This window comes from Opisthocomus hoazin, chromosome 8, assembly GCF_030867145.1.
Source record: "Opisthocomus hoazin isolate bOpiHoa1 chromosome 8, bOpiHoa1.hap1, whole genome shotgun sequence".
Lineage (NCBI taxonomy): Eukaryota > Metazoa > Chordata > Aves > Opisthocomiformes > Opisthocomidae > Opisthocomus > Opisthocomus hoazin.
The window spans coordinates 7,901,250-7,928,075 of record NC_134421.1 but is presented as its reverse complement, the minus strand read 5'-3'; the positions used below and the strand labels follow the sequence as shown (position 1 = coordinate 7,928,075).

At 45.1% G+C, this 26,826-nt stretch overlaps 1 protein-coding gene across 1 annotated transcript in view; it reads left to right on the top strand.

Moving 5' to 3' along the window:
• MTPN (myotrophin) overlaps window positions 1–26,826 on the top strand; it is a 119,723-nt gene that overhangs the window by 23,434 nt on the left and 69,463 nt on the right. Inside the window, exons 2-3 of the mRNA XM_075428815.1 lie at window positions 1,094–1,207; window positions 2,364–2,447. Of these exons, the coding sequence (XP_075284930.1) occupies window positions 1,094–1,207; window positions 2,364–2,447 (198 nt within the window). The remainder of the gene's footprint in view (window positions 1–1,093; window positions 1,208–2,363; window positions 2,448–26,826) is intronic.

Here is a 26,826-nt window from a genome sequence, read left to right as displayed (position 1 = left end):
TGACTTGCAGCACAGTACATTATGAGAAGAATTGAATATTGTGTTGATAGCAGAGGAGAATTCTGAGATTGTCTTGTTATTTGGCCAGTGGTATAAAACTCTGGTAATACAGAACATCAAATGCAGAGTGAGATTTTCTTCTGACCGTGTCCTCTTCTGTTCTTACAAGGGAAGTGATGTTTGGAAGATACATGTCAAGCCCTCTATTCTGTGAACTTTCTAGATACTTGGGGCAGGAGTGAGGGAACTGCAGGGGCTCATTAGAGAACGATGAGTTGGTGTTGCAGCTGAAATTATTTTGATTGTTTTTCTGTGAAAATGCAGGACTGGAGGTATGATGCTAAATTTAACCACTCCCTAAAATACTAACACTTGCAGGTATGAAAGAGTCACTTACCACATAGCTTGTCGGTATTTGGTTTGCAGTAACTTCCTATCATTACTGAAGTGCAGCAAATCAGTTTACCCTTAGTTGCACAACCCAAGGTGAAGAAACAAAGCTGATTAGGCACTCACTGAATTAAATTTTGTTTACGCCTTAAGAGATGTCTCAATCCACTTGTACAAGTGGGGATTAGAATACAACTTCCTGTGCCCTGATTCGGTTGACTGTCTTCAAACTTTACTGTGTCAGGTAGAATTGGCAGGTGATGTTTATAAAGCAGAATGGACAGTTTCATAATTGGGATTTAAGTTACGGATGGCCTGTGCTCACTAGTAGTTATGATGTTGAGTAATTTCTATGCATCTGGTTTCTCAGTCTGCAAAACTTCAGTATGTGTAGAAGCAGGTAAAGTAACTTAGCCAGATAACTAGAACCGGTTTAGGGGAAGGAGACTCAAGATGAACCAATGTAAGCGTTTTTTACAAGCTCTAATGACTTTTTAAAGAATCTTTGTCAGAGAACTTACCTTGTGCACGTGGGTACTTGCTACACTTGAGATGCAGTGTGGAATTTTCATTTTCCTTGGGCAATTACTTGAATATTTAGATGAAACATTCTTCAGCATGTTTGAAGTGTCGCATTTTTTTTCCAAGCTGCTTGGTGTGTTAACTCTAAAATTTTGCTGATTAGATTATGTTTATATTGAAGGGTGAAGATGTCAACCGGACACTTGAAGGTGGGAGGAAGCCTCTGCACTACGCAGCAGACTGTGGACAGCTTGAGATTCTGGAATTTCTGCTATTGAAAGGAGCTGATATTAATGTATGTACATCAATTTGCAAACAGGTGTTAGGGTGGTAGGCTCTTCCCCCCTGCCACACACACAGAAGGGCTTGGTATAAGTGTGTAAATGGTTGCTGAAAGACTTAGATCAAACTAAACAACTTGATGCCTTTAAAAAATACTTGAGAGGTGGTGTCCTGGAGGTTGGGAGCTTGAAATTATGTTTATTAAATGTTTTTATTATTTTTGGACACACTAGGAGAAGTTGATTGTAGCTATAAAAAGTTAAATTTAGTTTGACAATGATTAGAAACATATATCCAGTAATGACATCTAAAGAAAGTTTGCGTGACATACATATTAAATTAGTTGGGAGGGACTTCAGAAGACAGTGCAATGCATCCTTGGCCAGGGGATCATCATGTCTGTTTAAATTGGTGTGCTTCCCTCTGTTTTTGGAGACATTCTTACTTGTACAACCTCAGTCATTTTGCTGTAGCTTGAAATGCATGCGGCTTTGTTGTGAAAACACTTGGCTGGGCTGTATTGGCACTTCAAAATAGTGTAGTTCTCCACAAAGTGAAGTTTCTAAATACTTTAACCACAGACTTCAAATGCTGTGCTTTAGAATACTCGTCTGAAAATTAATGTAAGACATAGCTCTAGTCCTTAACAAAATGGCTTGAATTTTTTCCTTGGTGTCTGGAAGGATGAGGTCTAACTGGAGAGGAGATAAAAATGGAGGAAAAAATAAGATGATTTCAGTTGCTTTATTTCTTATTCTTTCTGGGACTATAGTTTCTAGAGGAGAGCACAGCCGAAACAATGTTTCAGCCAAAACAGGTTTCTGAAGTCAGGCTGGCTGAGAAATGGGAGAATTAGGAGTACTGTTTTTAAGTTGGGCAAAACTTGTCAGCTAAAACCACACAATTTCTGTCATTGGCCTACAAAAATAGACAAACTTTAGGATACCTAGAAGTCTTAAGGAAGAAATATCTTGCTGTTACCTGTTTTTTTTTTAAAAAAATTAATTTTTAAAAAGAAGAATAAAAAATTCTGAAGGAGTGCATTTCTGGGTAATATTCTTAAATCCTTACCTTCAGTCTCCTGTTGACAAAACAAAATTAAAAAGCTAAGTGAAACCTTTTAATGCTGTGTGAAATTGTGCTTCAAATAACCGTGTCTCAATTTACAGGCTCCAGACAAACATAATATCACACCACTCCTATCAGCAGTCTATGAGGGCCATGTTTCCTGTGTGAAATTGCTTCTGTCAAAGGTGAGATACAAATGTTTAGAACAAGTTATGCATGAGTAAAGTGTATGGCAATGATTTTTTTTTTAGTAAGATAATGGTGCTCCAGATAAGTTCAGAATATCAAATACTGTTTATGTTGCTAAACCAGAGAGGGTACTCTGATTACGGAGAAGATAGTTGAAAGAGAAAGTTCCAGGACTTCTGCAGTGTGGCAGAAGTAATAGTGACCACTAAGAGAGTATTGTGAGCTCCAGCTAGAGAGCAATTAGCAGCAAATCAGTCCAGAAAAAATATGCATTCTTTCAGCAGACAGGGAGGAGTGGGATTTAGCTTTGGCAACTGCTTAAATGTTTGATGTGATGGAATCTCTACTGTGAAGTTGCTCAGAGGTGTGGTTTCCCTCTGCTTTTGCCAGATGACTGAAAACCCATCTGGGTTGGCAGGGTGAGAGGAAGTAGGAAGAAAAGCTTTCTCTGTTATAGAGCTTGGAAATTTTGTCCTGGGGAGAATAAGCTTAATCTGTTTCTGTTCTCCTTTTGATTCATATTACAAAGGTGATACATGTTACAAAGCAGTAGTTAATTCAAGCAATGTTTTGTCTCCAGTCACATGTGCTCCTTCTTGTTACACCTCACTTCGAAAAGAGGTTAACAGTGTATTTTCAGTATATGAACCCACTTAAATAATTTGGCCAAAGAATTTCATGCTGTGTAATGTTTTCGTATGCCACTTTAAGGTAAAATCGTTTTCCTTTAACTGCCTCAAAGCTGCATGAATTTCACTTTTCTTCACTTCTCTGATCCTGTCTAATGTTAATTATGCCTTCTTGTGAAGAAATGCCGTGACTGTTAATTTAGGATACAAATGGTGCATCTGACTGGCTTAAATTTTTGTGAGGACTGATCCTTTATACAGGATCGTTATATACATGTTACAAAAAAAAAAATACACTTTATGTCATGTTGTATTTCTTTCCGTTTCTGTTTTGAAGTGTTTTGCATTCTAAATAAGTTGCTTAATAAGTGAGGTGCCTCAAAACTCTGGAGTTCACACCTGAATTGTCTGGCAACGGGTAAGGGTTGTGCATGCATTGTAGTCTCTGTGAGCGAGGGCATGAAGGTCCTTCCTCAACCAGCTATTTTTCATGCAGCTTGTGAGAACGTATCCATCTCTGTACTTGGTACTATTTGAATGGTAATGTTGAAGTTCGGCAGTCCTAAAAATGAGACAATCTTACAAAGATGTACAGAATGTTATAGGAAAGTGAACTTGGACTAGGGGAAGATGTAAGAAAAATGTTGCTGCAACTGGATGGTTTGGGAAAATTTGTATTATTTTCAGACTTCTTCATGAAGGGCTGAATGTTGTACCAGATCTGCTTACTTCCATTCACATGGGCTAGCTGGTAACATGTTTATGAACTGGAACTTTGCTCATCAGCTCATTCTGTTTGAGGCAGATCTTATATTAAGAGTTTGTTCTTTCTCTTAATACAGTTATCTTATGACCCTTGTTTGAACATCTGTTGTCACACCTTGTTTGTAACATAGTCTGATTTCCTATGTTCTTTGACAGAGGATACCTGGGAGATCAAGTAGTTCAACCCTTATTGAAAGTTTAACTGACTGTTGAATGGTCTTCCTAGTTACTTTTGGAATGGGGTATATTTTATTGCTACTCCCAATGCAGGACAAATATTGAATATCTGATGTTAGTGTATGTACATAGTACAATTGCAAATGCAAGTGATGGGCCAATATATTTAAGATTTATCTTCCAAGCTGCTCTTTGCTGCTTTTGTAAAAACTACACTTCTGCTTGCTGCTAAGAAGCTTTGTTATTTTACATGTACCTGCTTTCAGCTCCCTGCATTTACCCTGTTAGTTGATCTCTTGCGTATGTGGCCTCTGTCATAGAATATCCCTTAAGCTGTTGGACTAGAAGTCAACAATCTCCTTAACATATTTCTAAACAGGAAAACAAAAATAATGAGGTTTTTTGTACTTTCGCAAGTTTTGAGAACCGATGAAGAGTGAGACATACCTCCTTAGTCTGTTTGCGTACCACAAATATAAAAAAGTTAGCAGTTCGGTCAAGTTAAAATTATGTAAGGAATAAGAGATTGATGATTGATGATCTCTTAACCTGCTAAGATTATATGTAATATAAATAATTCTTTTGGATTTGGAAATTGAGTTGTGTTCAACTAACATGCTGTACTACCTTCTATAGTATATGAATTGTGGGGATGTTTGTAAATGTTTTGTGTGAGACTTTAGAGCTATGGAGAGGAGGGCTATTCCAAGAAATGTTTCAGACATTAATCAGCCATAAAATGTGCCTTGATAAAAGTACTGACTATGAAAAAGGTTGGCTTAGTCAAGGTGACCTCCAGGATTTTTGTAAGCTTTCTGTTACTGTAGAAGATTGTTTCTTCTGACAGTAATAAGCTGGTTACTCTTTCATGTCGTGTGACTGCAGTGCATTCTTTAAACAGTCTTCCACTGGAAGCAGTAAAATCTTTAAAAGTATTTGGACACAATTCACTTTCAGAGGATAATAAATACATATAAATAGTAGAGAGACTGAGTCAAGATTCTAAGCTCTTAAACTGACTAGAACGATTACAGTGGCCCCTTGATCTTAAGCTGAAGTAGCCTGGCCTGCTGCAAACCTGTGCTTTCTGTTGTTGATACTGGTGATCATACAGTTGCCCAGTGAAACACAGACAAGCTGCTTCTGAGCTCATAGTGATAAGAGTTTACACTCAGAAGACCTTAACTTGAAAAGTGTGGGGGGATATGCGCTGGTTCTTACGGTTTAGTCTATGAGAGTTTTTAATGCACGTCACATGACTAGTACAAGTTACTGGAGATGATACTAATAGTTGAAACCATTACACCAACTGTTGTCCCTTAAAAAGCAGCAGTTTGTTTTATGGAATTTCAAATTCCTTTCAAGAAGGCTCTCCTACAATAAAGCACAGCTTATTACTCTTGGTATTCCTCAGAAAGGACTGTTTAGGGGTTCTTAGCTACTGCTTATCACACATGTCAGTTGAATGCTGTGTCTAAAATACAAATGGCTTTTTGGAATAGTGAAGGGTGGTGGTTTGTCTGGGAATCACTGGCAGCCTGTATGCAGCTGAACTGGTAGAATCATAGAACCATTTATGTTGGAAAATACCCTTAAGATCATCAAGTCCAACTGTGAAGTCCAGCACTGAACCGTGTCCCTAAGTGCAACCTCTACATGTCTTTTAAATACCTCCAGGGACGGTGACTCCGCCACTTCCCTGGGCAGCCTGTTCCAATGCTTGACAACCCTTTCAGTGAAGAATTTTCTCCAAATATCAAGTCTAAACTTCCCGTGATGCAACTTGAGGCCATTTCCTCTTGTCCTATAACTTTTTAGTTGTGAGAAGAGACTGACACCCACCTCAGTACAGCCACCTTTCAGGTAGCTGCAGAGAGCGATAAGGTCTTCCTTCAGACTTCTTTTGTCCAGACTGCACAACCCCAGTTCCCTCAGCCACAAGTCCTTATAGGACTGTTCTCTAGATCATTCACCAGCTGTATTGCTCTTCTTTGGACATGATCCAACACCTGTGGTGGCTTTACACAGATCTGAAATGTGGTGGAATATTTAAGGTCATAAAATGAAAGAGTTGAGGATTAGGATTTTTTTTTTTAGGCAGGTAGTTACGACATCTGGGCTAGAAAGCTTTTAAGAATAGGTTGAAATCTAGCTGATCCACTGGATGTGATGTGTCAAACTTTATCCTTCAAATACATTGGTCTATTACTGTTAAGTTGGGGGAGAAGTTCCAAGGTTACCATAGGGTACTAGGATGACTTGAAATAGTTCTAATGCTTTTGCTTATCACTGTTTTCAGCATAAGAGGTCACTGTAAAGAAAAATTAAAAATTAGTTCTTTCATTGGTCTGGAGATAAGATGCTCCAGAATGCCAGTGGAGATGGGCTCTGGCAGAAGGAATCGGCACTCTCTTCCTCCTCTCCGAACAGTCAAGCAACACTGGTTTGCACTCACAGCTAACACAGTGCGGGAGCCCAACACGCATGTGTTGCTCCTCGAGGGGACAGCCTTCGACAATACCTTCAGGCCACCCACCTCATGGTTAATGCAGCACTTCCCATCCAGTTGTGTGTCCAGGATCTACCAGGCTGGCTTCACACCCGGCTTCAGCCCTCACAGACATACCGGTGTATTCAGTGCTCGCCCTGCCAGAACTTAGCACTTACTACACCTACACGTTTTTGCTTTGGCTCTTTGGGTGACAAGGCTGGGCTGCAGGCAACCGATTTTCATCTTTACAATGCAGAGAAGCCCAAGGTCGGCTCTGCTGATGCAAGCACACCCAGTCTGAGGCTGCTGCTGAGCATTTCCCAGAGCCTAGAAAAGGAGGAGAGCTCGCTCCAGAGAGCAGTGCTCCTCAGCAGCCCTGCATGAGGATTTCGGAGCTAGGACACCTCACCGGGATTTGTTTTGCATCCTCATCTCCCCCCGAGAGAGGGCACGAAAGCAGAGCTGGGCTCCTGCAGCGCTGGCAAATGTCCGCCACCCCGCCATGTGCACCCGGAAAGGTCGATTACTGCAACGTTTTCGCATGCAAATACCTAAGAGCTAGTTTCTCAGATCGACTTCTACAGATTGATCCAAGGCCCCGAGGCACTAATCTCCGGCCTCAGCGAGCGAGAGCCACGGCCAGATTTCCAGCAATGCCCAGGAAACAACAGACACCTCCGGGCACTGAAGTGGAAAACTTTGGTCATTGTCTTCTTATACTTCTATTACGTGATTCATCTACCCAAAATCTCTCATCAGCTGTGACAGAAAGGAAAATTGCTGTATTTACATCGAGTAGCACATACCACACACGTTTGTGTATGTACACACCCTCCACTTGTTTTTCTAGGAAGCCTACAAGAATCAAAATGCATCTCGATTTGAGTTAGATAACCCTCACAGGTTTTCTTGAAAATCCCTCCATTTTTTAATTCCTCAGTGTTGTAAGCTTATCCAAATATCCTAAAACTGAGACACAAATCAACACCAACGATTCTGTCCCAATTCCACCTAATTTAGACATAAGTAGCATTTATAAATCTATTTCCAACACTAGCAGGATTTCCTTGCGCTCTCTGACACAGCAAGCCCAACAACTCAGGAAAGCACAGAGGCTCAACGAGAATCAGAAAGCAAAACACTTTATTGGACATTCAGAACCTTCCATCTCCACAGCCACCACTTCTTCGCTCTGTCCATCTCCACAGCCACCACTTCTTCACTGAGTCCGTCTCCACGGCCACCACTTCTTCGCTCTGTCCATCTCCACAGCCACCGCTTCTTCGCTCTGTCCATCTCCACGGCCACCGCTTCTTCGCTCTGTCCATCTCCACAGCCACCGCTTTTCACTCTGTCCATCTCCACGGCCACCGCTTTTCGCTCTGTCCATCTCCACGGCCACCTCTTCTTCGCTCTGTCCATCTCCACAGCCACCATTTTCTCGCTCTGTCTATCTCCACGGCCACCTCTTCTTCGCTCTGTCCATCTCCACGGCCACCACTTCTTCGCTCTGTCCATCTCCACAGCCACCGCTTCTTCGCTCTGTCCATCTCCACGGCCACCGCTTCTTCGCTCTGTCCATCTCCACGGCCACCGCTTCTTCGCTCTGTCCATCTCCACGGCCACCACTTCTTCGCTCTGTCCATCTCCAGAGCCACCACTTCTTCACTGAGTCCATCTCCACAGCCACCTCTTCTTCGCTCTGTCCATCTCCACGGCCACCTCTTCTTCGCTCTGTCCATCTCCACGGCCACCACTTCTTCGCTCTGTCCATCTCCACGGCCACCTCTTCTTCGCTCTGTCCATCTCCACAGCCACCACTTCTTCGCTCTGTCCATCTCCACGGCCACCACTTCTTCGCTCTGTCCATCTCCACGGCCACCGCTTTTCGCTCTGTCCATCTCCACGGCCACAGCTTTTCGCTCTGTCCATCTCCACGGCCACCGCTTCTTCGCTCTGTCTATCTCCACGGCCACCGCTTTTCGCTCTGTCCATCTCCACAGCCACCACTTCTTCGCTCTGTCCATCTCCACAGCCACCGCTTTTCGCTCTGTCCATCTCCACAGCCACCCCTTCTTCGCTCTGTCCATCTCCACGGCCACTGCTTTTCGCTCTGTCCATCTCCACAGCCACCCCTTCTTCGCTCTGTCCATCTCCACGGCCACCGCTTTTCGCTCTGTCCATCTCCACGGCCACCTCTTCTTCGCTCTGTCCATCTCCACAGCCACCACTTTCTCGCTCTGTCCATCTCCACAGCCACCGCTTTTCGCTCTGTCCATCTCCACAGCCACCACTTCTTCGCTCTGTCCATCTCCACGGCCACCGCTTCTTCGCTCTGTCCATCTCCACGGCCACCGCTTCTCGCTCTGTCCATCTCCACGGCCACCGCTTCTCGCTCTGTCCATCTCCACGGCCACCGCTTCTTGGCTCTGTCCATCTCCACGGCCACCCCTTCTTCGCTCTGTCCATCTCCACGGCCACTGCTTTTCGCTCTGTCCATCTCCACAGCCACCCCTTCTTCGCTCTGTCCATCTCCACGGCCACCGCTTTTCGCTCTGTCCATCTCCACGGCCACCTCTTCTTCGCTCTGTCCATCTCCACAGCCACCACTTTCTCGCTCTGTCCATCTCCACAGCCACCGCTTTTCGCTCTGTCCATCTCCACAGCCACCCCTTCTTCGCTCTGTCCATCTCCACGGCCACCGCTTCTTCGCTCTGTCCATCTCCACGGCCACCGCTTCTCGCTCTGTCCATCTCCACGGCCACCGCTTCTTGGCTCTGTCCATCTCCACGGCCACCCCTTCTTCGCTCTGTCCATCTCCACGGCCACCGCTTCTTCGCTCTGTCCATCTCCACAGCCACCGCTTCTTCGCTCTGTCCATCTCCACGGCCACCGCTTCTTCGCTCTGTCCATCTCCACGGCCACCGCTTCTTCGCTCTGTCCATCTCCACGGCCACCGCTTCTCGCTCTGTCCATCTCCACGGCCACCGCTTCTCGCTCTGTCCATCTCCACGGCCACCTCTTCTTTGCTCTGTCCATCTCCACGGCCACCGCTTCTTTGCTCTGTCCATCTCCACGGCCACCGCTTCTCGCTCTGTCCATCTCCACGGCCACCCCTTCTTCGCTCTGTCCATCTCCACGGCCACCGCTTTTCGCTCTGTCCATCTGCACGGCCACCGCTTCTTCGCTCTGTCCATCTCCACGGCCACCGCTTCTCGCTCTGTCCATCTCCACGGCCACCTCTTCTTCGCTCTGTCCATCTCCACGGCCACCGCTTCTCGCTCTGTCCATCTCCACGGCCACCACTTCTTCGCTCTGTCCATCTCCACGGCCACCGCTTTTCGCTCTGTCCATGTCCACGGCCACCGCTTCTTCGCTCTGTCCATCTCCACGGCCACCGCTTCTCGCTCTGTCCATCTCCACGGCCACCGCTTCTCGCTCTGTCCATCTCCACGGCCACCTCTTCTTCGCTCTGTCCATCTCCACGGCCACCGCTTTTCGCTCTGTCCATCTCCACGGCCACCGCTTTTCGCTCTGTCCATCTCCGCAGCCACCGCTTCTTCGCTCTGTCCATCTCCACGGCCACCACTTCTTCGCTCTGTCCACCCTCTATCAAGGGTCAGCTCTCAGAGGTGCAGATCCGGGCTTGTAAAGCTCCTTGTCCAAAACTCAGTACCAGCCGAGGCCGGAGAGGAGCCTACGGGGCCAAGCTGTCGCTCCTGCACTGCCCACCTCCCTGCGGAACACCCTGCGGAACACCCTGCGGAACACTGGCCCAAGCCGCACTATGCGCTCAGCCCGCATCACAATGGGGTGACACACGCGCAGCCGCCTGCGCCAGACCGCCCGACTGAGCACGCTTCACCCAAACGGGGGGCACCCGCCTCCCGCCACAACGCCGCTCGCTGCCAGTTTACGCCAAGCCCGCTGCTCAGAGAACCAAAGCACACTCTCCACGGTTAATGTAAAATATTAATGTCTCCTTTGTTCAACAATTTTGTGGAAATTAAAACTTTTAGGTTAATCATATACTGAACAATTAGAATTAAAGCAGTTATAAAACAATGAATCCACGAGAGCAGGCTTGCATCCTTGCTAGCCTTATTGGTTTAATACATGTAGGCAAAGCTTATTTCTCCCCCTGTTTCACTTAATGAATGCTAGTAAGTGACACAAAATGTGTGCGCAGCGCTCCTAATACAGTTAGTCCATCTGGTTTCACTTGCATTTTGTATTTGTCATTTTGCTTTGATAGAGAAATTGAAAATGAATTCTCCATGCCAGAAATTAGAAGAACTTTGTACCCTGCTGTCCAGGGTTTGGCCAGGACAGGGTTAATTTTCACCGCACTCCAGGAAGGGGCACAGCCGGGCAGTATGTGTTTACTGCCATGCTGTTCATCATCACTGGAAAAAGGATCAGGACGATCATTTTGCTGTACTGTACGATATCGACTTCTGATATGATAACATCACTGTGCATGAAATTAGTCTTGTATTTGCATGCGGCACTGCGGTCATTTCCATACCTCGGATCCTATGTCTTAGATTTTGTTAATAATCAAACCCAATCTGTGGGGAAAACCGAAGGGGATACCTTCCCCGACTCTTTTGCCCCTCCTCTTTCCCTCAGGCTAGTCCTAAGGGCTTTTGAGAATTTCGAGTACCCGTGGGATGCTCAGGCCAGCACTCTCCTTTTGTTCTGCCTCCTGAATGGGTTTTGAGTCTTGTTTAGGGTTAAGCAAGTCGTTAAGAACATCGTGCAGAGACCTGCGCCGGGGCTGGATAGCTCTGAGTGGCTGGGTGTGTGGGACAGCATGGGCAGGTGTCTAGAGCAGTGGGCACCCCCGGTGTCTTTGAAACTCACCCCCAAACAAGTACAGAATCCGGACAAACTAGTAAAATATCTGCAAAAAGTGTGCTGCCACCCTGGGAACTCCAGAGAGACACAGATCACCGCAATGTGCTGGGGTCTGGCCCACGCCTGCCGAGCCCTGTTCAACCTGATTGACTGCCCTAAAGGGGAAGGGGGGGGGAAACGAAGCGGCAGGCACTGGCGCTGCCCCCCCAGCCGGCCCTGCAGCCCCTCCAGCCCAGCAGGCAGTCACAGCCCCCCCGACCAGCACCGCCGCTGCCACAGCTGCAGGGCCTGCCTCGGTTTCCCCGGCGGGCACGGCAGCTGCTCCAGCCCCAGCTCCAGCCGCAGGCAGCGCGGCTGAGCCCAGTGACCAACCTGTGCCGGTAGCAGTCACCCCCGTAAAACTAAAGAAAGATGCAAAGAGAGCAGATCGCTCCGGGAGGGATGACGATGAGCCAGGGTCATCGCGGGAGATAGAGACAGAGATCATCACCCGGTCCCTGTCCCTGGGCGAGCTGCGAGACATGCGGAAAGATTTCAGCCGCCACCCAGGCGAGCACATTGTCACCTGGCTGCTGCGGTGCTGGGATAACGGGGCCAGCAGCTTGGAATTAGAGGGCAAGGAAGCCAAGCAGCTGGGATCCCTGGCCAGGGATGGGGGCATTGACAAGGCCATTGGGAAAAAGGAACAAATCCTTTTTGAGATGCTCCTTTTCTCCTCAGAAGCTCAGTTATTGATTATAAATAAGATGGACCAATTTGTTTTTTATATTAAAGCAGGAATGGTTACACTAATTGTATGCATTTATTGGACACACAGGTAACTATTTTCCTTGCTTATGAAAAGCTTAACTGTTATGCTACATTTGGAGTGACTACAGGAGGAACAAAACTAAAGATGTTGTTCTTAGTCCTAAACTTCTAGCTCTTTGTCCTTTTGATGTCTTCAGAGACGCAGTAGAAAACCAAGTCTACCTTTCAAGTAGTGCTCCCAGCCATTCTTGCTATAGCCCCAACCGGCTAACTAGGTCTTGTTCACTGGGGTTAGCAAAGTGTCAGAATCGGATGGTTTCACAGCTTCTGAGGAAGCAGGCTTCCTCTGGGAACTGCCCACCTGTGAAGCCTTATGTGAAGGCGGTGGAGGGAGATAGATGATTCAAAAACTCCAGAGCTCCCTGAAGCACTGATCTGGTTTGACAGTACCATAGCAGGGTGATACATTGGACAAGCCTTCTGTCTCAGAAGCAGAATTTCTACTTTATTCTGCAGTATCTGTAGGGATATGTTGAGGAAAAGCATAGATAAATCGGGTTGGACTGCATTTAACATGCAGATTAGATCATTTTTTAAAAGTCTAGAAGGAACCTTAAGAGGTTATCTTCGTCATTTTTAAGAATGGCACTGTTGTAGTAGATGACTTCCTGACTTTTTCTTGAAGACCTTCCATCAGCCAGCTTCAATGTCTGCCATTTCTTAATATATTCAGCTTTGCATTATGCTGGAGTTCGAGTCTCTGAATGGAACTGTACATTGTTCGTCAAGCTGTAGTATCACCATCATTGAGGAAGCTGTGGCTAGGTTTGGTCTGACTCTGAATGAAATTACTGTTGCTGGGAGAGTTGTGTTGCCTTGTATACCCTGTGTCTAAATCTTGTGGCTCTCAGGGGCTCGAATGTAGGTAAAATTACATAAACAAGCTCCGTTCTGAAACTCCAAAGATCTTACTAGCAATCTTAACTTCAATAACTTTGTTTTGGGCATTCATAACTGTAGGGAGATATAATTTAACATACCGCTTTCTGAAGAGACAAAATGGAAGTGTATGGTACATGATCTATAAATGGCCCTTTCCTTGGGCAACTTGAAATATTCTAGTGTTAAAGCAGTTTTTGAGGCTGTAGTTTGACAAGACACAACATTCAATGGTATGAGGAGTCTACGCTATCACCAGTCCCCTAAAATAGATTTTGTATGGCTATATTTGGAAATGGGTGATGAAACTATGAAGACCTTAAAAAAAAAAAAATCACCTCATCAGTAGCCTTGTCAGGATTGATATGGGTCTGTGGAGATGGGGGGGAGGGCTAATTAAGCAGGCATTGCCACTAGATGCTTTATAACGTACAGCCAGTGTGCAGTCAGGTTTAAATCTGCCCAGCCAGATACTTGCCTTGTCTTCAGAAGTTCAGTTTGTGGTGTTCTGCAGCAGTTTTAGTCACAGAAGAGTGAAGGAGTGTTTGTACCCAGTCTTTGTTGCCATACTGTCCCATCAGTGAGTGAGAGGAACGCCCTGTCTCTAACCATTAGGCTGCAGTCTTGTGTTGCAGTGAAGCCAACGCAAAGGTTAGTTGGCTGCAGAGCAGGTGATTCTGTTCAGTCTCCTCATGCTCTTACCTGTGTATTCCTGCTGCTTGCTTGCCATACACCTGGCATTTACCCTGCTCATTTGTCCCTATTGTAAGTTAATTTTCTGTAGGTGGCTTCCTGCCAGTTGAGGCCTCCCGATTAGTGCTGTTGCGGATTTAGTTCCTTGTGTTAGTTTAGGGAATTGGAGAAACATGAGTGCCGAATCAAGAGACAGAACTGAGGTGTCTTCAGTTTCACTTCAGCTGCTGCCTTGGGAATTTTTTCAGTGCTTTTGCAGTGTGACGTACCTGTTGCAGAGGGTGGTCTGCTGGGTTTGATTACAGTTTTTGTAGGTGTGCAACAGAGCCAGTTTATCTGTTTTACTGCTCACCTCGTCTGTGTTGTTCCTTTGTAAATGGCAGATGGTGTTTACTTGTTGCCACGTACTAAATGCTTGCTCAGCAGTCTCTGTTGTGGCACTGTTGTAGGGAATGGATGAATTTCAGATGAAATTTGAGAATGAGACATGGAACAGATGGGAAGGATGAAGCTGAAGTCGCTTTAATTAGCCCTGTAGTGTCCCTTATACCCACACTTGCCTTACACTACTGGTTGTAAAGGCACAAGTGGTACCTTTCTCTCCATTACTATGCTTTGTGTTTATTCCTGAAGAAATATGGGGAAAATATTTTTGCAAGCCTATTTGTTATCATCATTTTGAAAGCCTAGTTCAATTTTTTTAGATGTTTTGATAAGCTAAAGAAACACCAGCTATTGCCATTTGACAGCAGGGGTATTGTCATATCTGAAGGATTAATGCATCCTTACAGCTTCTTTTTGAAGAAAAAAAAAATAGTCGAGGCAAAAGGTTGTCTAGCCCTTGCATAACTTTTGCCACAACTGTATTCCTTTTTTTTGTTTCCATACAAGTCTGTATTCCTAGGGTGTGTAGTACAAGATCTGTGGAAATTTGCAAAACTGCCCTCTTCATAATCCTTTTCAAATTATCAAGTGTCACTTATACAGTATATAGCCTAGAAATAGTTTTCTGAATTCTTAGTGTATATTTCAAGTTTATGAAAGTGTGTGGAATTTCATCCTGTAGGCATCCCAAAGAGTAGACCTAAGGAGGTTTGCAGAGGGATAGCTAAAATTGCTCTATCAACATCTGAGTTTCAGTTGAAAATGTTTTGCTCTGACTTACTGTAATATGCGAAAGTAAAGAGCTTTAGGCTATAGAGCACTTGAGGTTTAAAGTTCACAGGTAGGGCTTGTTGTCTTACTACTACATTAACAGTAGTTAATCCTTTTTATTAGTCTTAAAAGATTATTCTAGGAATTTGAGGTGCATTAAAATAGCCTTTGTAATTTTAAACAGTAGTTTGCAGCATGTTGTGACCTCAAGGTGAAGCAGAAATGTCATATCTTGTGTTCATTTTTTTCACTTCTGCCTTTTCAGTACTATTGGTAATGTTAAGTAACGTTATATTGTAAGATATTCTGCTGTTAAGGATGAAATGAATATTTAATACCTTTTGACAAAGTCAGAATTGAATTGGCTTCCAAAATACCAGGTTTTAATTTTGTTCATGTTATGTACCAGCCTTCTACAAAACAAAATAATAGTTAAAATAAGGAGTACTAAGAACTGGACTGAAGCAACATTAGTATTTGACAGAATCACAAAATGGTAGGGGTTGGAAGGGACCTCTGGGGATCATCTGGTCCAACCCCTCTGCCAAAGCAGGGTCACCCAGAGCAGGCTGCACAGGACCGCGTCCAGGCGGGTCTGGAATATCTCCAGAGAAGGAGACTCCACAACCTACCTGGGCAGCCTGTGCCAGGGCTCCGTCACCCTCAGAGGGAAGAAGTTCTTCCTCCTGTTCAGACGAAACTTCCTCTGCTTCAGTTTGTGCCCGTTGCCCCTTGTCCTGTTGCTGGGCACCACTGAAAAGAGTCTGGCCCCATCCTCCTGACACCCACCCTTGAGATACTTCTAAGGTCCCCTCTCAGCCTTCTCTCCTTCAGGCTGAACAAGCCCAGCTCCCTCAGCCTTTCCTTGTAGGAGAGATGCTCCAGTCCCCTCATCATCCTCGTAGCCCTCCGCTGGACTCTCCAGTAGTTCGTCATCATTCCTGGACTGGGGAACCCAGAACTGGACACAGTACTCCAGATGGGACCTCATCAGGGCAGAGTAGAGGGGGAGGAGAACCTCCCTCAACCTGCTGGCCACACTCCTCTTAATTCACCCCAGGATCCCATTGGCATTCCTGGCAACCAGGGCACACTGCTGGCTTATGGTCAACTTGTCGTCCGCCAGCACTCCCAGGTCCCTCTCCACAGAGCTGCTCTCCAGCAGGTCAGCCCCAGCCTGTATTGGTGCATGGGATTGTTCCTCCCCAGGTGCAGGACCCTGCCCTTGCCCTTGTTGAATTTCTTCAGGTTCCTCTCTGCCCAACTTTCCAGCCTGTCCAGGTCACGCTGAATGGCAGCACAGCCTTCTGGTCTATCTACCACTCCTCCCAGTTTGGTGTCATCAGCAAACTTGCTGAGGGTACACTCTAACTCTTCATCCAGGTCATTGATGAAGAAGTTGAACAAGACTGGGCTGAGTACTGATCCGTGGGGGACACCACTAGTTACAGGCCTCCAAGTAGACTCAGCGCCGCTGAGGACAACCCTCTGAGCTCTGCCATTCAGCCAGTTCTCAATCCACCTCACTGTCCATTCATGTATCCCACACTTCCTGAGCTTCTCTATGAGGATATTATGGGAGACAGTGTCAAAAGCCTTGCTGAAGTTGAGGTAGACAACATCCACGGCTCTCCCCTCATCTACCCAGCCAGTCATGCCATCGTAGAAAGCTATCAGATTGATCAAGCATGATTTCCCTTTGGTGAATCCATGTTGACTACTCCTGATAACCTTCTTTTCCTCCACTTGCTTGATGATGACCTCCAGAATGAGCTGCTCCATCATTTTTCCCAGGATGGAGGTAAGGCTGACTGGCCTGTAGTTCCCTGGGTCGTCCTTCTTGACCTTTTTGAAGACTGGAGTGACACTGGCTTTTCTGCAGTCCTCATGCACCTCTCCAAGACCTTTCAGAGATGATGGAGAGTGGCTCAGCAATGACATCCGCCAGCTCCCTCAGCACTTGTGGGTGCATTCCATCTGGGCCCATGGATTTGTGGGTGTCCAGATTGCTGAAATGATCTCTCACCTGATCCTCCTCAGCCAAGGGAAGATCATCCTTTTTGCAGGCTTCCTCTCTTAACCCCAGGTCCTGGGATTCCTGAGGGCTGGCCTTAGCAGTGAAGACTGAAGCAAAGGAGGCATTCAGTAACTCTGCCTTCTCTGTATCCTCCGTCACCAGGGCACCCACCTTGTTCAGCAGTGGCTCCACACTTTCCCTAGTCTTCCGTTAGCTGCTGATGTACCTGAAGCAGCCCTTCTTGTTGTCTTTTACATCCCTTGCCAGATTTAATTCCAGGTGGACCTTAGCCTTCCTTGTTGCTTCCCTGCATGCTCTGACAAGGTTCCTGTATTCCTCCCAAGTGGCCTGTCCCTCTTCCCACCTTCCATAGACCTTTCTCTTCCCTCCAAGTTTCGCTAGAAGCTTCTTGCTTCGGTTTGCTTTTAGTTTTTGCAGGATAGTGGACTTAAGGGATACCTATCTGAAAAGCAGAAAGAGATAGACATATGTATGTAATTCAGATTGTTCCACGTTTTTCTTTTAGATTCTTACATTTGATTTTGTAATGTAAAAAGATTTTAGTGTAGGAGCAACCAGTATCGTGTTACAACAGAGAAACAATTTTCAGTGCTTCTAATGGAGGATGAGACTTGTTGCAAAAGAAGTGACAGATCTCATCCATTTGTTCATCTTTCAAAATAGTTCTGCTTTTTGTAAAATATCTAACACAATTTGATGTCTGCTTTCTATTGAAAATGTGTTGTAAGAAATATCCTGTTGATTTAGGCAATTTAGCACCTTTTTCTTTCTCTTCTAACAGTGGTAAAAGGGATGCCATTTGGGAAGAGTTGTGAGTTTGGCCATTTCTGCTCTCTCATGCCCCTCAGTCACAGTTGTAGTGAGGATTTTAGAGGTATGCACATCTATCCGCTTTGAGAAGTGTTTACACATTCATTGTCCATGCATTCATCCGTACCCTTTTGGAACAAGCTGGCATCCACTTCTGTAATTTCATCTGGCAACTAGTTGTGGAAGCTTGCTGCTTGCTGCAAAATGTCTTTTAGCAGTTTCATTAAGTGCCCCCAGTTCCAGTTTCACAGGGTTTGGTGACCGCTCTGTACTGCCTTTACCTGCTGCCTTCCCTTTTTTCTTTTTCCTGAAGGGTGACTGCACCCTGATAGCTGTTGGGCTGCCTTCAGAGCATGTTTAACGCTTGTGCTTTGCCCAGGGGCATAAGAGGGCAAATGTTCTTGTTTGTTATTGTCCTGTCAAAGAAAGAGCCTTTATATATTTTTTTTCTATGTGTATGTTAGGAAAAGAACACAGCATAAACATGTTTAAATTGCTTTTACTTGGGGGAAGCAGAGAATACTGTGGAATCATTTTACTTTATATGCTTTTCATTAAACTTGCTTCCAGGCAATGCTGTACTTTTGAAAATGAAAGTCCTGCTGACCTGAACTTTATTATTTTCTTCTCATTCTGTTGAATGCAGGCAGGAATCTTTCAGCCTAGCTAACGGGCCATTTTCCTAATTTATTAACACTGAATTTATGAAATGGTGTCCTCCTTAGGTAGTCATGACCTCCTTATTCTACATTCAGTGAAGCTGGTTTACAAACTCAGGTCTTGCCAGTGTGTAACTTTTCTGAAGTACGAATGTGCATGAGGGTGGAAAGCAGTCCTATGTCTAAACTAGAAGTTGTCTTTATACTTTAAAGTTACTTTAGTTAACAGTTCTATCTTTTGTACTCTATGTGCTGATCCATTGGTGGAGAATTTTATAAGTTTAAGTTCTTTTAACTAGGATTCAAGATGAATACTGGTACGTCAGTTACTGCACACTTCCATTTTTCTTCAAGCCCAAGTTCCTTCAGGTTTTCTGAGCTTGACTTCAAACAGCAGCTTTGAAGAACTTTTGATTTCCACATGGGCTATAATCTGAGAGTGCTGTCTGAGCAGTAGAAATCATCAACACCTGTAAAAGAAGCCTTTTTTCTTCTAGAACAACTAAGATAACTGTAGAATACTGGTTAAATCTTTCAGGTTTTTCCAGGGGAAAAATAAATGTTATAAAACATGCAATGGATTTCAGTGGTTTCAGCCTGAGCGTGTGTTTGCAATGACCAACGAATCATTTCTTGGGAACAGACCGATTCAGCTCATGTTCCCACCCAACAGAGCAGTGACACTGCAGCGTACTGCCTACTGTTTGGGCCGAGGATGTTACACAGGGATGAGAGAGGTACACGTTATGACTGCTCCTGTCACTGGAGTGGACTCATTGCATATGCACAAAATGTGTGCCTGTATTCTGCTACCTGAAAGGTACTAGAGAAAGGGAGCTGCCTGGACGGAATTGTTGCCATTGTAGCTATCCCTCTCTGAATTCTTTACTGGAGTTCTCAAGACAATTGTATTTTCCCAGGCTCTTTCCCTGATAGCAAAGCCTGTCTCCCTGCCCCACGGCTGACTGCCACCAAACCAATCGATCTTTTCAGCTCGTGTCTTGCACTGAGTGTCTGAATGGGCTGCAAGGAAGATGAACAGTTGCAGCAGCATCAGTTTGGCCAGTGAACCACAGGATGAGCACCGCTGCTTTAGAAACCACTGTAAAGCTATCATTTTAAAATGGCATATTAAATAAATATAACTAGAGTAGTATTTGGTTTCAAAGATGGAAATATTCTGTTATGAAAAGTAGTATTGGCAGCAAATCTTAATAATGTCAGATCTAGTTTATTAGATTGTTAGAAACAGTTACAATGGGAAGTTTAGTGGGCTGAGAGTTGTCTTGGGAACAGATGTGGTATTACATATGGAAGTTTAGTGGGGTTTTATGTGTAAAATCTTTAATCAGTAAAGAAGCTCTTGAAATTGTAGGTCCATTATGTTTTTACAAAACTACTGGATGTCCTTTAGTCTTAATCTGTGCGCTTCCTTCCTTGTGATGTAATTGAGAATAGGTGTGTACTTATTCAATGGAGAGTTTATATATAAAACTAGAGACAAACCTCTGTAGTACGTGTTCTTGCCACCCACAGTGTTTTTACTGTCACTTGGCTGAGCAAATACACATGTTTTAAAGTGAGACGTGCCTGTCTTCTCAAGAGGAGGTGTTCTGGAATTGAACTTATTTTCAGGAAATGTCTCTCGATCTCGGTAGTCAGTCCTGTGTTCTCTAATAACTTTTATCCCTTTATTTTCTTCTGGTTTTTCACTTTTCTGTTTATGACTATGCAGTGCTCAAAACAAACATGACTATTTAATCACTCTTTGCTTCTGTCTTACTCTCCTTCCATAGTTCTGTAACGGAGGCTGTGTTCGTGCTCACTGTTCTGAAGTTAGTCTAGTTGATGCATTTCTGTTATGCTCGATCCTCCTGTTGCCTCTTTATTCTGTTTTGTTGCCTTTCAGGTGTAGGCATAGCTGATTCCAAACAAACTTGATCAGTTGGAATGATTTGGGCTTTTTTTCTGTGTAGCAGTAGGGATTTTTCAGAATGGTAGAGAAGCACAGTCCTAGATGGATGTGACCTTTATGATATAGAAAGGAAATAGTATGCTTTGTTAAGAAGTAAGTTCTTCCAGAGGTTACCTGTTTAATTTAGCACGTGAAAAAGCTTGTTGCACCATAGATTTCCTAGAAGTGTGTAATACTGAATTCTTGCATTCATATGAGCAGTTGCTGGAAACAAACAAAAATACCTATGTTTCTAACCCAGATTAATAGATAATTTGTTGATCTTGCAACTTGCTATGTGACAAAGGTTATGTGACTCTTTTTCTAGTTCTGCCGTAAATTTTGAAATTTACATTAGCTTAATGTAAATTAAGCTGTGTGAGGAATAGTTTTGTACATAAATCCTGCCTATTTGATTTCTAAATGAAAACAATGCACTGTGCTAAAAAGCTATACATAATCAATATAATTATCCAAGGTAAGTAACGTTTCAGTCAAATAATGGAAAAGAGAGGAACATGTTCATCATTAGTAGCAAAGCAGTGGGAAGAGGGTGATGGCTGGTGACAGTTGATGTGTGTGCTTCAGTTCCTGTGTTCATCTTACTGGTTTGGTGTTTGGTTTCTTAATGGACAGCTTTTCTGGAGGAATAAATAGTAGCTAAACTTCGGAACGCGAATTTGTTTTACTCTCATTCCTCAGTACCTGGCTAACCAAATTCATCTCTACATGTAAACACTTTTCCTAATATTTGTTTATGGCTGATCTTTTGGAACACATGGATTTCTCAGCTCTCTTCCAAAAGGATTTTGCCCAAAAAAGCAACTTTTTCAATTGGATCACTTGATTCTTTCTCGGTTTTGAGAAAAGTATATTCTCAAAGCTCTCCAAATATTATTTTTGTTCTACTTGTAATCTGACATCTGGGAACAGCTTTCAACAAAATTATGCCATAAACTTCCTAGGTGCATTGTCTGGAAAGCATTTTGTTTCATGTTGTGTCGTGAAAGGCTTCAAAAACATACAGCATTTGCCTGCCTGGGACGTGAATGAGCGTTTTTCCTAGAAGCAGCACTCCCCTCTCCCTGCCTTAGCAGTCAAAACAATGTTTCTAATAGTTTTAAACTAGGAAAAGTTGCATTTAGATATAATTGTTTGCTGTTGTGAGCTAATGTTAATTTGGAGACCGTTCAAACAGGAGAAGTCCTGAAATCTCTGATTCTTCACCCTTTGCGTTGCATTTGGAGAGCACCTGTGTGCACAGCTCTCTTCTGTGTCCTGAATGTCTCTGTTTTCAGGAATACCGCAGGCCACAACAGAATGCAGGAATCTTTTGTACTTTTCAGTGAGTTCCTGTTTTTCACAAATGTACCTTTGTTTTGGAACAGTTCAAAATCATGAAGAGAGCCCTTCCTTTTCATGCACTGAGCTTCATCTCATGGCCGTTGAAGTTGAGAGGCAGGACAGTGTGCCAAAACCACAGCAGGCTGCGTGTCTCAATTTGTCAATCAAACTTACAACTCATTAAAGGAAAAATTATTCTTTCAGTTGTCTCCACCTGAGCATAAATTTGAAGGATCCAAAACTCAGTCTCAGATATAATTTATTGACCTACAACAAACTCAGCTTTGGTGAATATATAAAAAAATATATATATATATATATATATATATACACACCTTTGAAACTTTACTTCGTATGTGTGTCTTATCATTTTCCTCTAACTGAAAGTAATTCCTCAGTACATTCAAAAGAATTTAATTTTGTTTCACCAAAGCTTTTGTTTCAAAGTAAATGAAACCATTTTCTAGTTTGGATCAATGTCTAACTACTTTGCCTCAGAACTGTTTGGAGGTGGGAAGTCTTGAAAAGTGTGGAGCTTTTCATGGAAATGAAGCTGTACTTCCTCTTTCTTTTTGGAATATACTTTTATTTAAGAAACGTTACCTTTTATTTAGAAAGTGGAAGCATATTGTGACAAAAATCCAATCACCCATTTTTAAAATTTATTTTCAGTGGAAAGTCAACAGTTATGTTCCAGGTTGACACAAAATGTCTTGGGGTTCCCCCCTCCCTCCCAGCTCCAGTGCAGCCAGCAAACCAGAGCAGTATTTGCATGTCCCTATGTAGTGGTTGAACTCGGTTTCTGTTTAGAGTGGCGATATCCCTGGGGGAGCTGCGTGATGCTCCAGACTTTTGTAGTGTCTCCTAATCAACTGTAGTGCAGGGCAGGTGTAGAAGTTTAATTGTTAAAGACTATTAAGCAGTAATTTGTCATTATGCTGGATGAGCTATGGCCATCATAACATGCTGGCCTTCTAGAAAGAGCAAATAAATTCTAATGTTACATTCCAAAAGCCTTTCCCAAATTTTATTCTTGTTACATTTTATTTTGGGGGTGTTTTTTGTATTGCATGTGCTTTGGGAAGCTTCTTGAAACAAGAATGCTTTTTAGCATTATATTTTGTCAGGGGATAATGTCGACAATCTTGAAGTGATGGCTACCTGTGAATTAGCTGGCTGTACTACACTGAAAACAAAATACAGACCATGGCCATTAGAAAGGAGAAATCTCCATACATTGGCATGCTTGTCATACAGCCTGGCCTCCCCGTTAAATCTGGGAGAAGACAGAAACTGTGTAAACATGCAAAGTTAAACTCATGGTCAGCAGAAGAGAAGAAACCTGGAAAGTCTTTATCTTTTGGAACTTTCCTTGCTTAGATGATTCATCAGTGCATTCATTCAATTAGGTCCAAATAATTAGTACTATAAAAGAACACTAATGCTCCTTCGTTCTCCGGGTCCTACAGAAAGGTTGGGTGAACTAACAGGAGCTGTCTGCTTGGACGCGTTTCCCAAAGGAAGCCTGAGTGCGGCAAGAGCTGTGCGGCTGGCAAGCCGGTCTCCTCCTCCTGGTGAGCACGCTCTGCCGGACACGGCTGCCAGCGGAGACGCTAAATCACAGGCGGCAGAAATATCTCCAGCGTTTAGCATCAAACTCACGCAGGGCGCTGCCCTTGCTCCATTTTCCAGTACCCTCACGCACAGGGCAGACGTGGGACGTGCCCGTAAGACACGATCAGGCATTTCCCACTGAACGAAGCTTTGCAGAGCGGCTGGTTTCATCCCCCTGCACGACGATGCTCACCTACAGCCAGGAAGCCTACGTCGTGCTGAACCCCCGCCGGACACCACGAAGCACAGCCGGCGTTACAACAGCCTGCAGCTCGCTTCAGCTCTCTCAGCACAGACACACTTTTATTTCAGCTGGGATCAGCAGAGGTTACGTTGCGCATTAATGAGAAGTGGTGGTCTCAAATATGAAAAGATGCTTTTTTTTTAAAAAAAAACAAAAAACCACCACAAAAAACCAACACAAAAACGAACAAGAACTTGCTGAGATGCACTGGTTTGGCATCTTCCTCACAACAGCCTGCAGTTACTTCGGCCGTAGATCAACAGAAGGGAAAGAGCATAACAGGAAAATAGCTCAGGCCTTTCCATCGTACACGGAAGGCGGGTTGAAAATCTCTACAGACGCAGTTAAACATCTCTTGCTGTACAAAAGACAATGCTCAGATACTCCTGTTATTGGCTGTTCATCATCTTGAGGATTCAGCAAATCTTCGTCTCCCCTGGCAGCTGCTGGGACCGATTCTGCACCGGAAGGTCAGCAACGCGGCTGCGTTTCACCGATCTCCACAGGCAGGGACGGCCACTCTGACCACTTCCCAGAAATCACAACGGCAGCTTTCATCCACCCTGCCTCACCCTTTTCCCATTGCCAGGCATAACATCAGAGGAGCATGAAGGTATAGAACTCTGTTATTCAGAGCAAAGGCATAAAAATGCTTGCGTTTACCGTGCTACAACTTTAAAGCCTCCCCGGCACCCCGTAGATAAAGCAAGTCGCCTCGGGGCAGCTCTACGAGCTGGGCAACGTTTTGCAACAGAAATTTCTCGATGCCTTTTAGCCTTGAGAGCAGAGTAAATCCCTTCAACCCTAACTAGCATACAAATTAGTGACTGAAGGAATGCCAGTGGACGTCCCCAGAGAGATGGGCTCTGGCAGAAGGAATCGGCACTCTCTTCCTCCTCTCCGAACAGTCAAGCAACACTGGTTTGCACTCACAGCTAACACAGTGCGGGAGCCCAACACGCATGTGTTGCTCCTCGAGGGGACAGCCTTCGACAATACCTTCAGGCCACCCACCTCATGGTTAATGCAGCACTTCCCATCCAGTTGTGTGTCCAGGATCTACCAGGCTGGCTTCACACCCGGCTTCAGCCCTCACAGACATACCGGTGTATTCAGTGCTCGCCCTGCCAGAACTTAGCACTTACTACACCTACACGTTTTTGCTTTGGCTCTTTGGGTGACAAGGCTGGGCTGCAGGCAACCGATTTTCATCTTTACAATGCAGAGAAGCCCAAGGTCGGCTCTGCTGGTGCAAGCACACCCAGTCTGAGGCTGCTGCTGAGCATTTCCCAGAGCCTAGAAAAGGAGGAGAGCTCGCTCCAGAGAGCAGTGCTCCTCAGCAGCCCTGCATGAGGATTTCGGAGCTAGGACACCTCACCGGGATTTGTTTTGCATCCTCATCTCCCCCCGAGAGAGGGCACGAAAGCAGAGCTGGGCTCCTGCAGCGCTGGCAAATGTCCGCCACCCCGCCATGTGCACCCGGAAAGGTCGATTACTGCAACGTTTTCGCATGCAAATACCTAAGAGCTAGTTTCTCAGATCGACTTCTACAGATTGATCCAAGGCCCCGAGGCACTAATCTCCGGCCTCAGCGAGCGAGAGCCACGGCCAGATTTCCAGCAATGCCCAGGAAACAACAGACACCTCCGGGCACTGAAGTGGAAAACTTTGGTCATTGTCTTCTTATACTTCTATTACGTGATTCATCTACCCAAAATCTCTCATCAGCTGTGACAGAAAGGAAAATTGCTGTATTTACATCGAGTAGCACATACCACACACGTTTGTGTATGTACACACCCTCCACTTGTTTTTCTAGGAAGCCTACAAGAATCAAAATGCATCTCGATTTGAGTTAGATAACCCTCACAGGTTTTCTTGAAAATCCCTCCATTTTTTAATTCCTCAGTGTTGTAAGCTTATCCAAATATCCTAAAACTGAGACACAAATCAACACCAACGATTCTGTCCCAATTCCACCTAATTTAGACATAAGTAGCATTTATAAATCTATTTCCAACACTAGCAGGATTTCCTTGCGCTCTCTGACACAGCAAGCCCAACAACTCAGGAAAGCACAGAGGCTCAACGAGAATCAGAAAGCAAAACACTTTATTGGACATTCAGAACCTTCCATCTCCACAGCCACCACTTCTTCGCTCTCTCCAACTCCACAGCCACCACTTCTTCACTGAGTCCGTCTCCACGGCCACCACTTCTTCGCTCTGTCCAACTCCACAGCCACCACTTTTCGCTCTGTCCATCTCCACGGCCACCACTTCTTCACTCTGTCCATCTCCACAGCCACCACTTCTTCGCTCTGTCCATCTCCACGGCCACCACTTCTTCGCTCTGTCCATCTCCACAGCCACCGCTTTTCGCTCTGTCCATCTCCACGGCCAGCACTTCTTCGCTCTGTCCATCTCAACAGCCACCGCTTTTCGCTCTGTCCATCTCCACGGCCAGCACTTCTTCGCTCTGTCCATCTCAACAGCCACCGCTTTTCGCTCTGTCCATCTCCACGGCCACCACTTCTTCGCTCTGTCCATCTCCACAGCCACCGCTTTTCGCTCTGTCCATCTCCACGGCCACCACTTCTTCGCTCTGTCCATCTCCACAGCCACCGCTTTTCGCTCTGTCCATCTCCACGGCCACCACTTCTTCGCTCTGTCCATCTCCACAGCCACCGCCTCTTCGCTCTGTCCATCTCCACGGCCACCACTTCTTCGCTCTGTCCATCTCCACGGCCACCACTTCTTCGCTCTGTCCATCTCCACAGCCACCGCTTTTCGCTCTGTCCATCTCCACGGCCACCACTTCTTCGCTCTGTCCATCTCTACAGCCACCGCTTCTTCGCTCTGTCCATCTCCACGGCCACCACTTCTTCGCTCTGTCCATCTCCACAGCCACCACTTCTTCACTGAGTCCATTTCCACGGCCACCACTTCTTCGCTCTGTCCATCTCCACAGCCACCACTTTTCGCTCTGTCCATCTCCACGGCCACCACTTCTTCGCTCTGTCCATCTCCACAGCCACCACTTCTTCGCTCTGTCCATCTCCACGGCCACCACTTCTTCGCTCTGTCCATCTCCACGGCCACCGCTTTTCGCTCTGTCCATCTCCACGGCCAGCACTTCTTCGCTCTTTCCATCTCCACAGCCACCGCTTTTCGCTCTGTCCATCTCCACGGCCACCACTTCTTCGCTCTGTCCATCTCCACAGCCACCGCCTCTTCACTCTGTCCATCTCCAC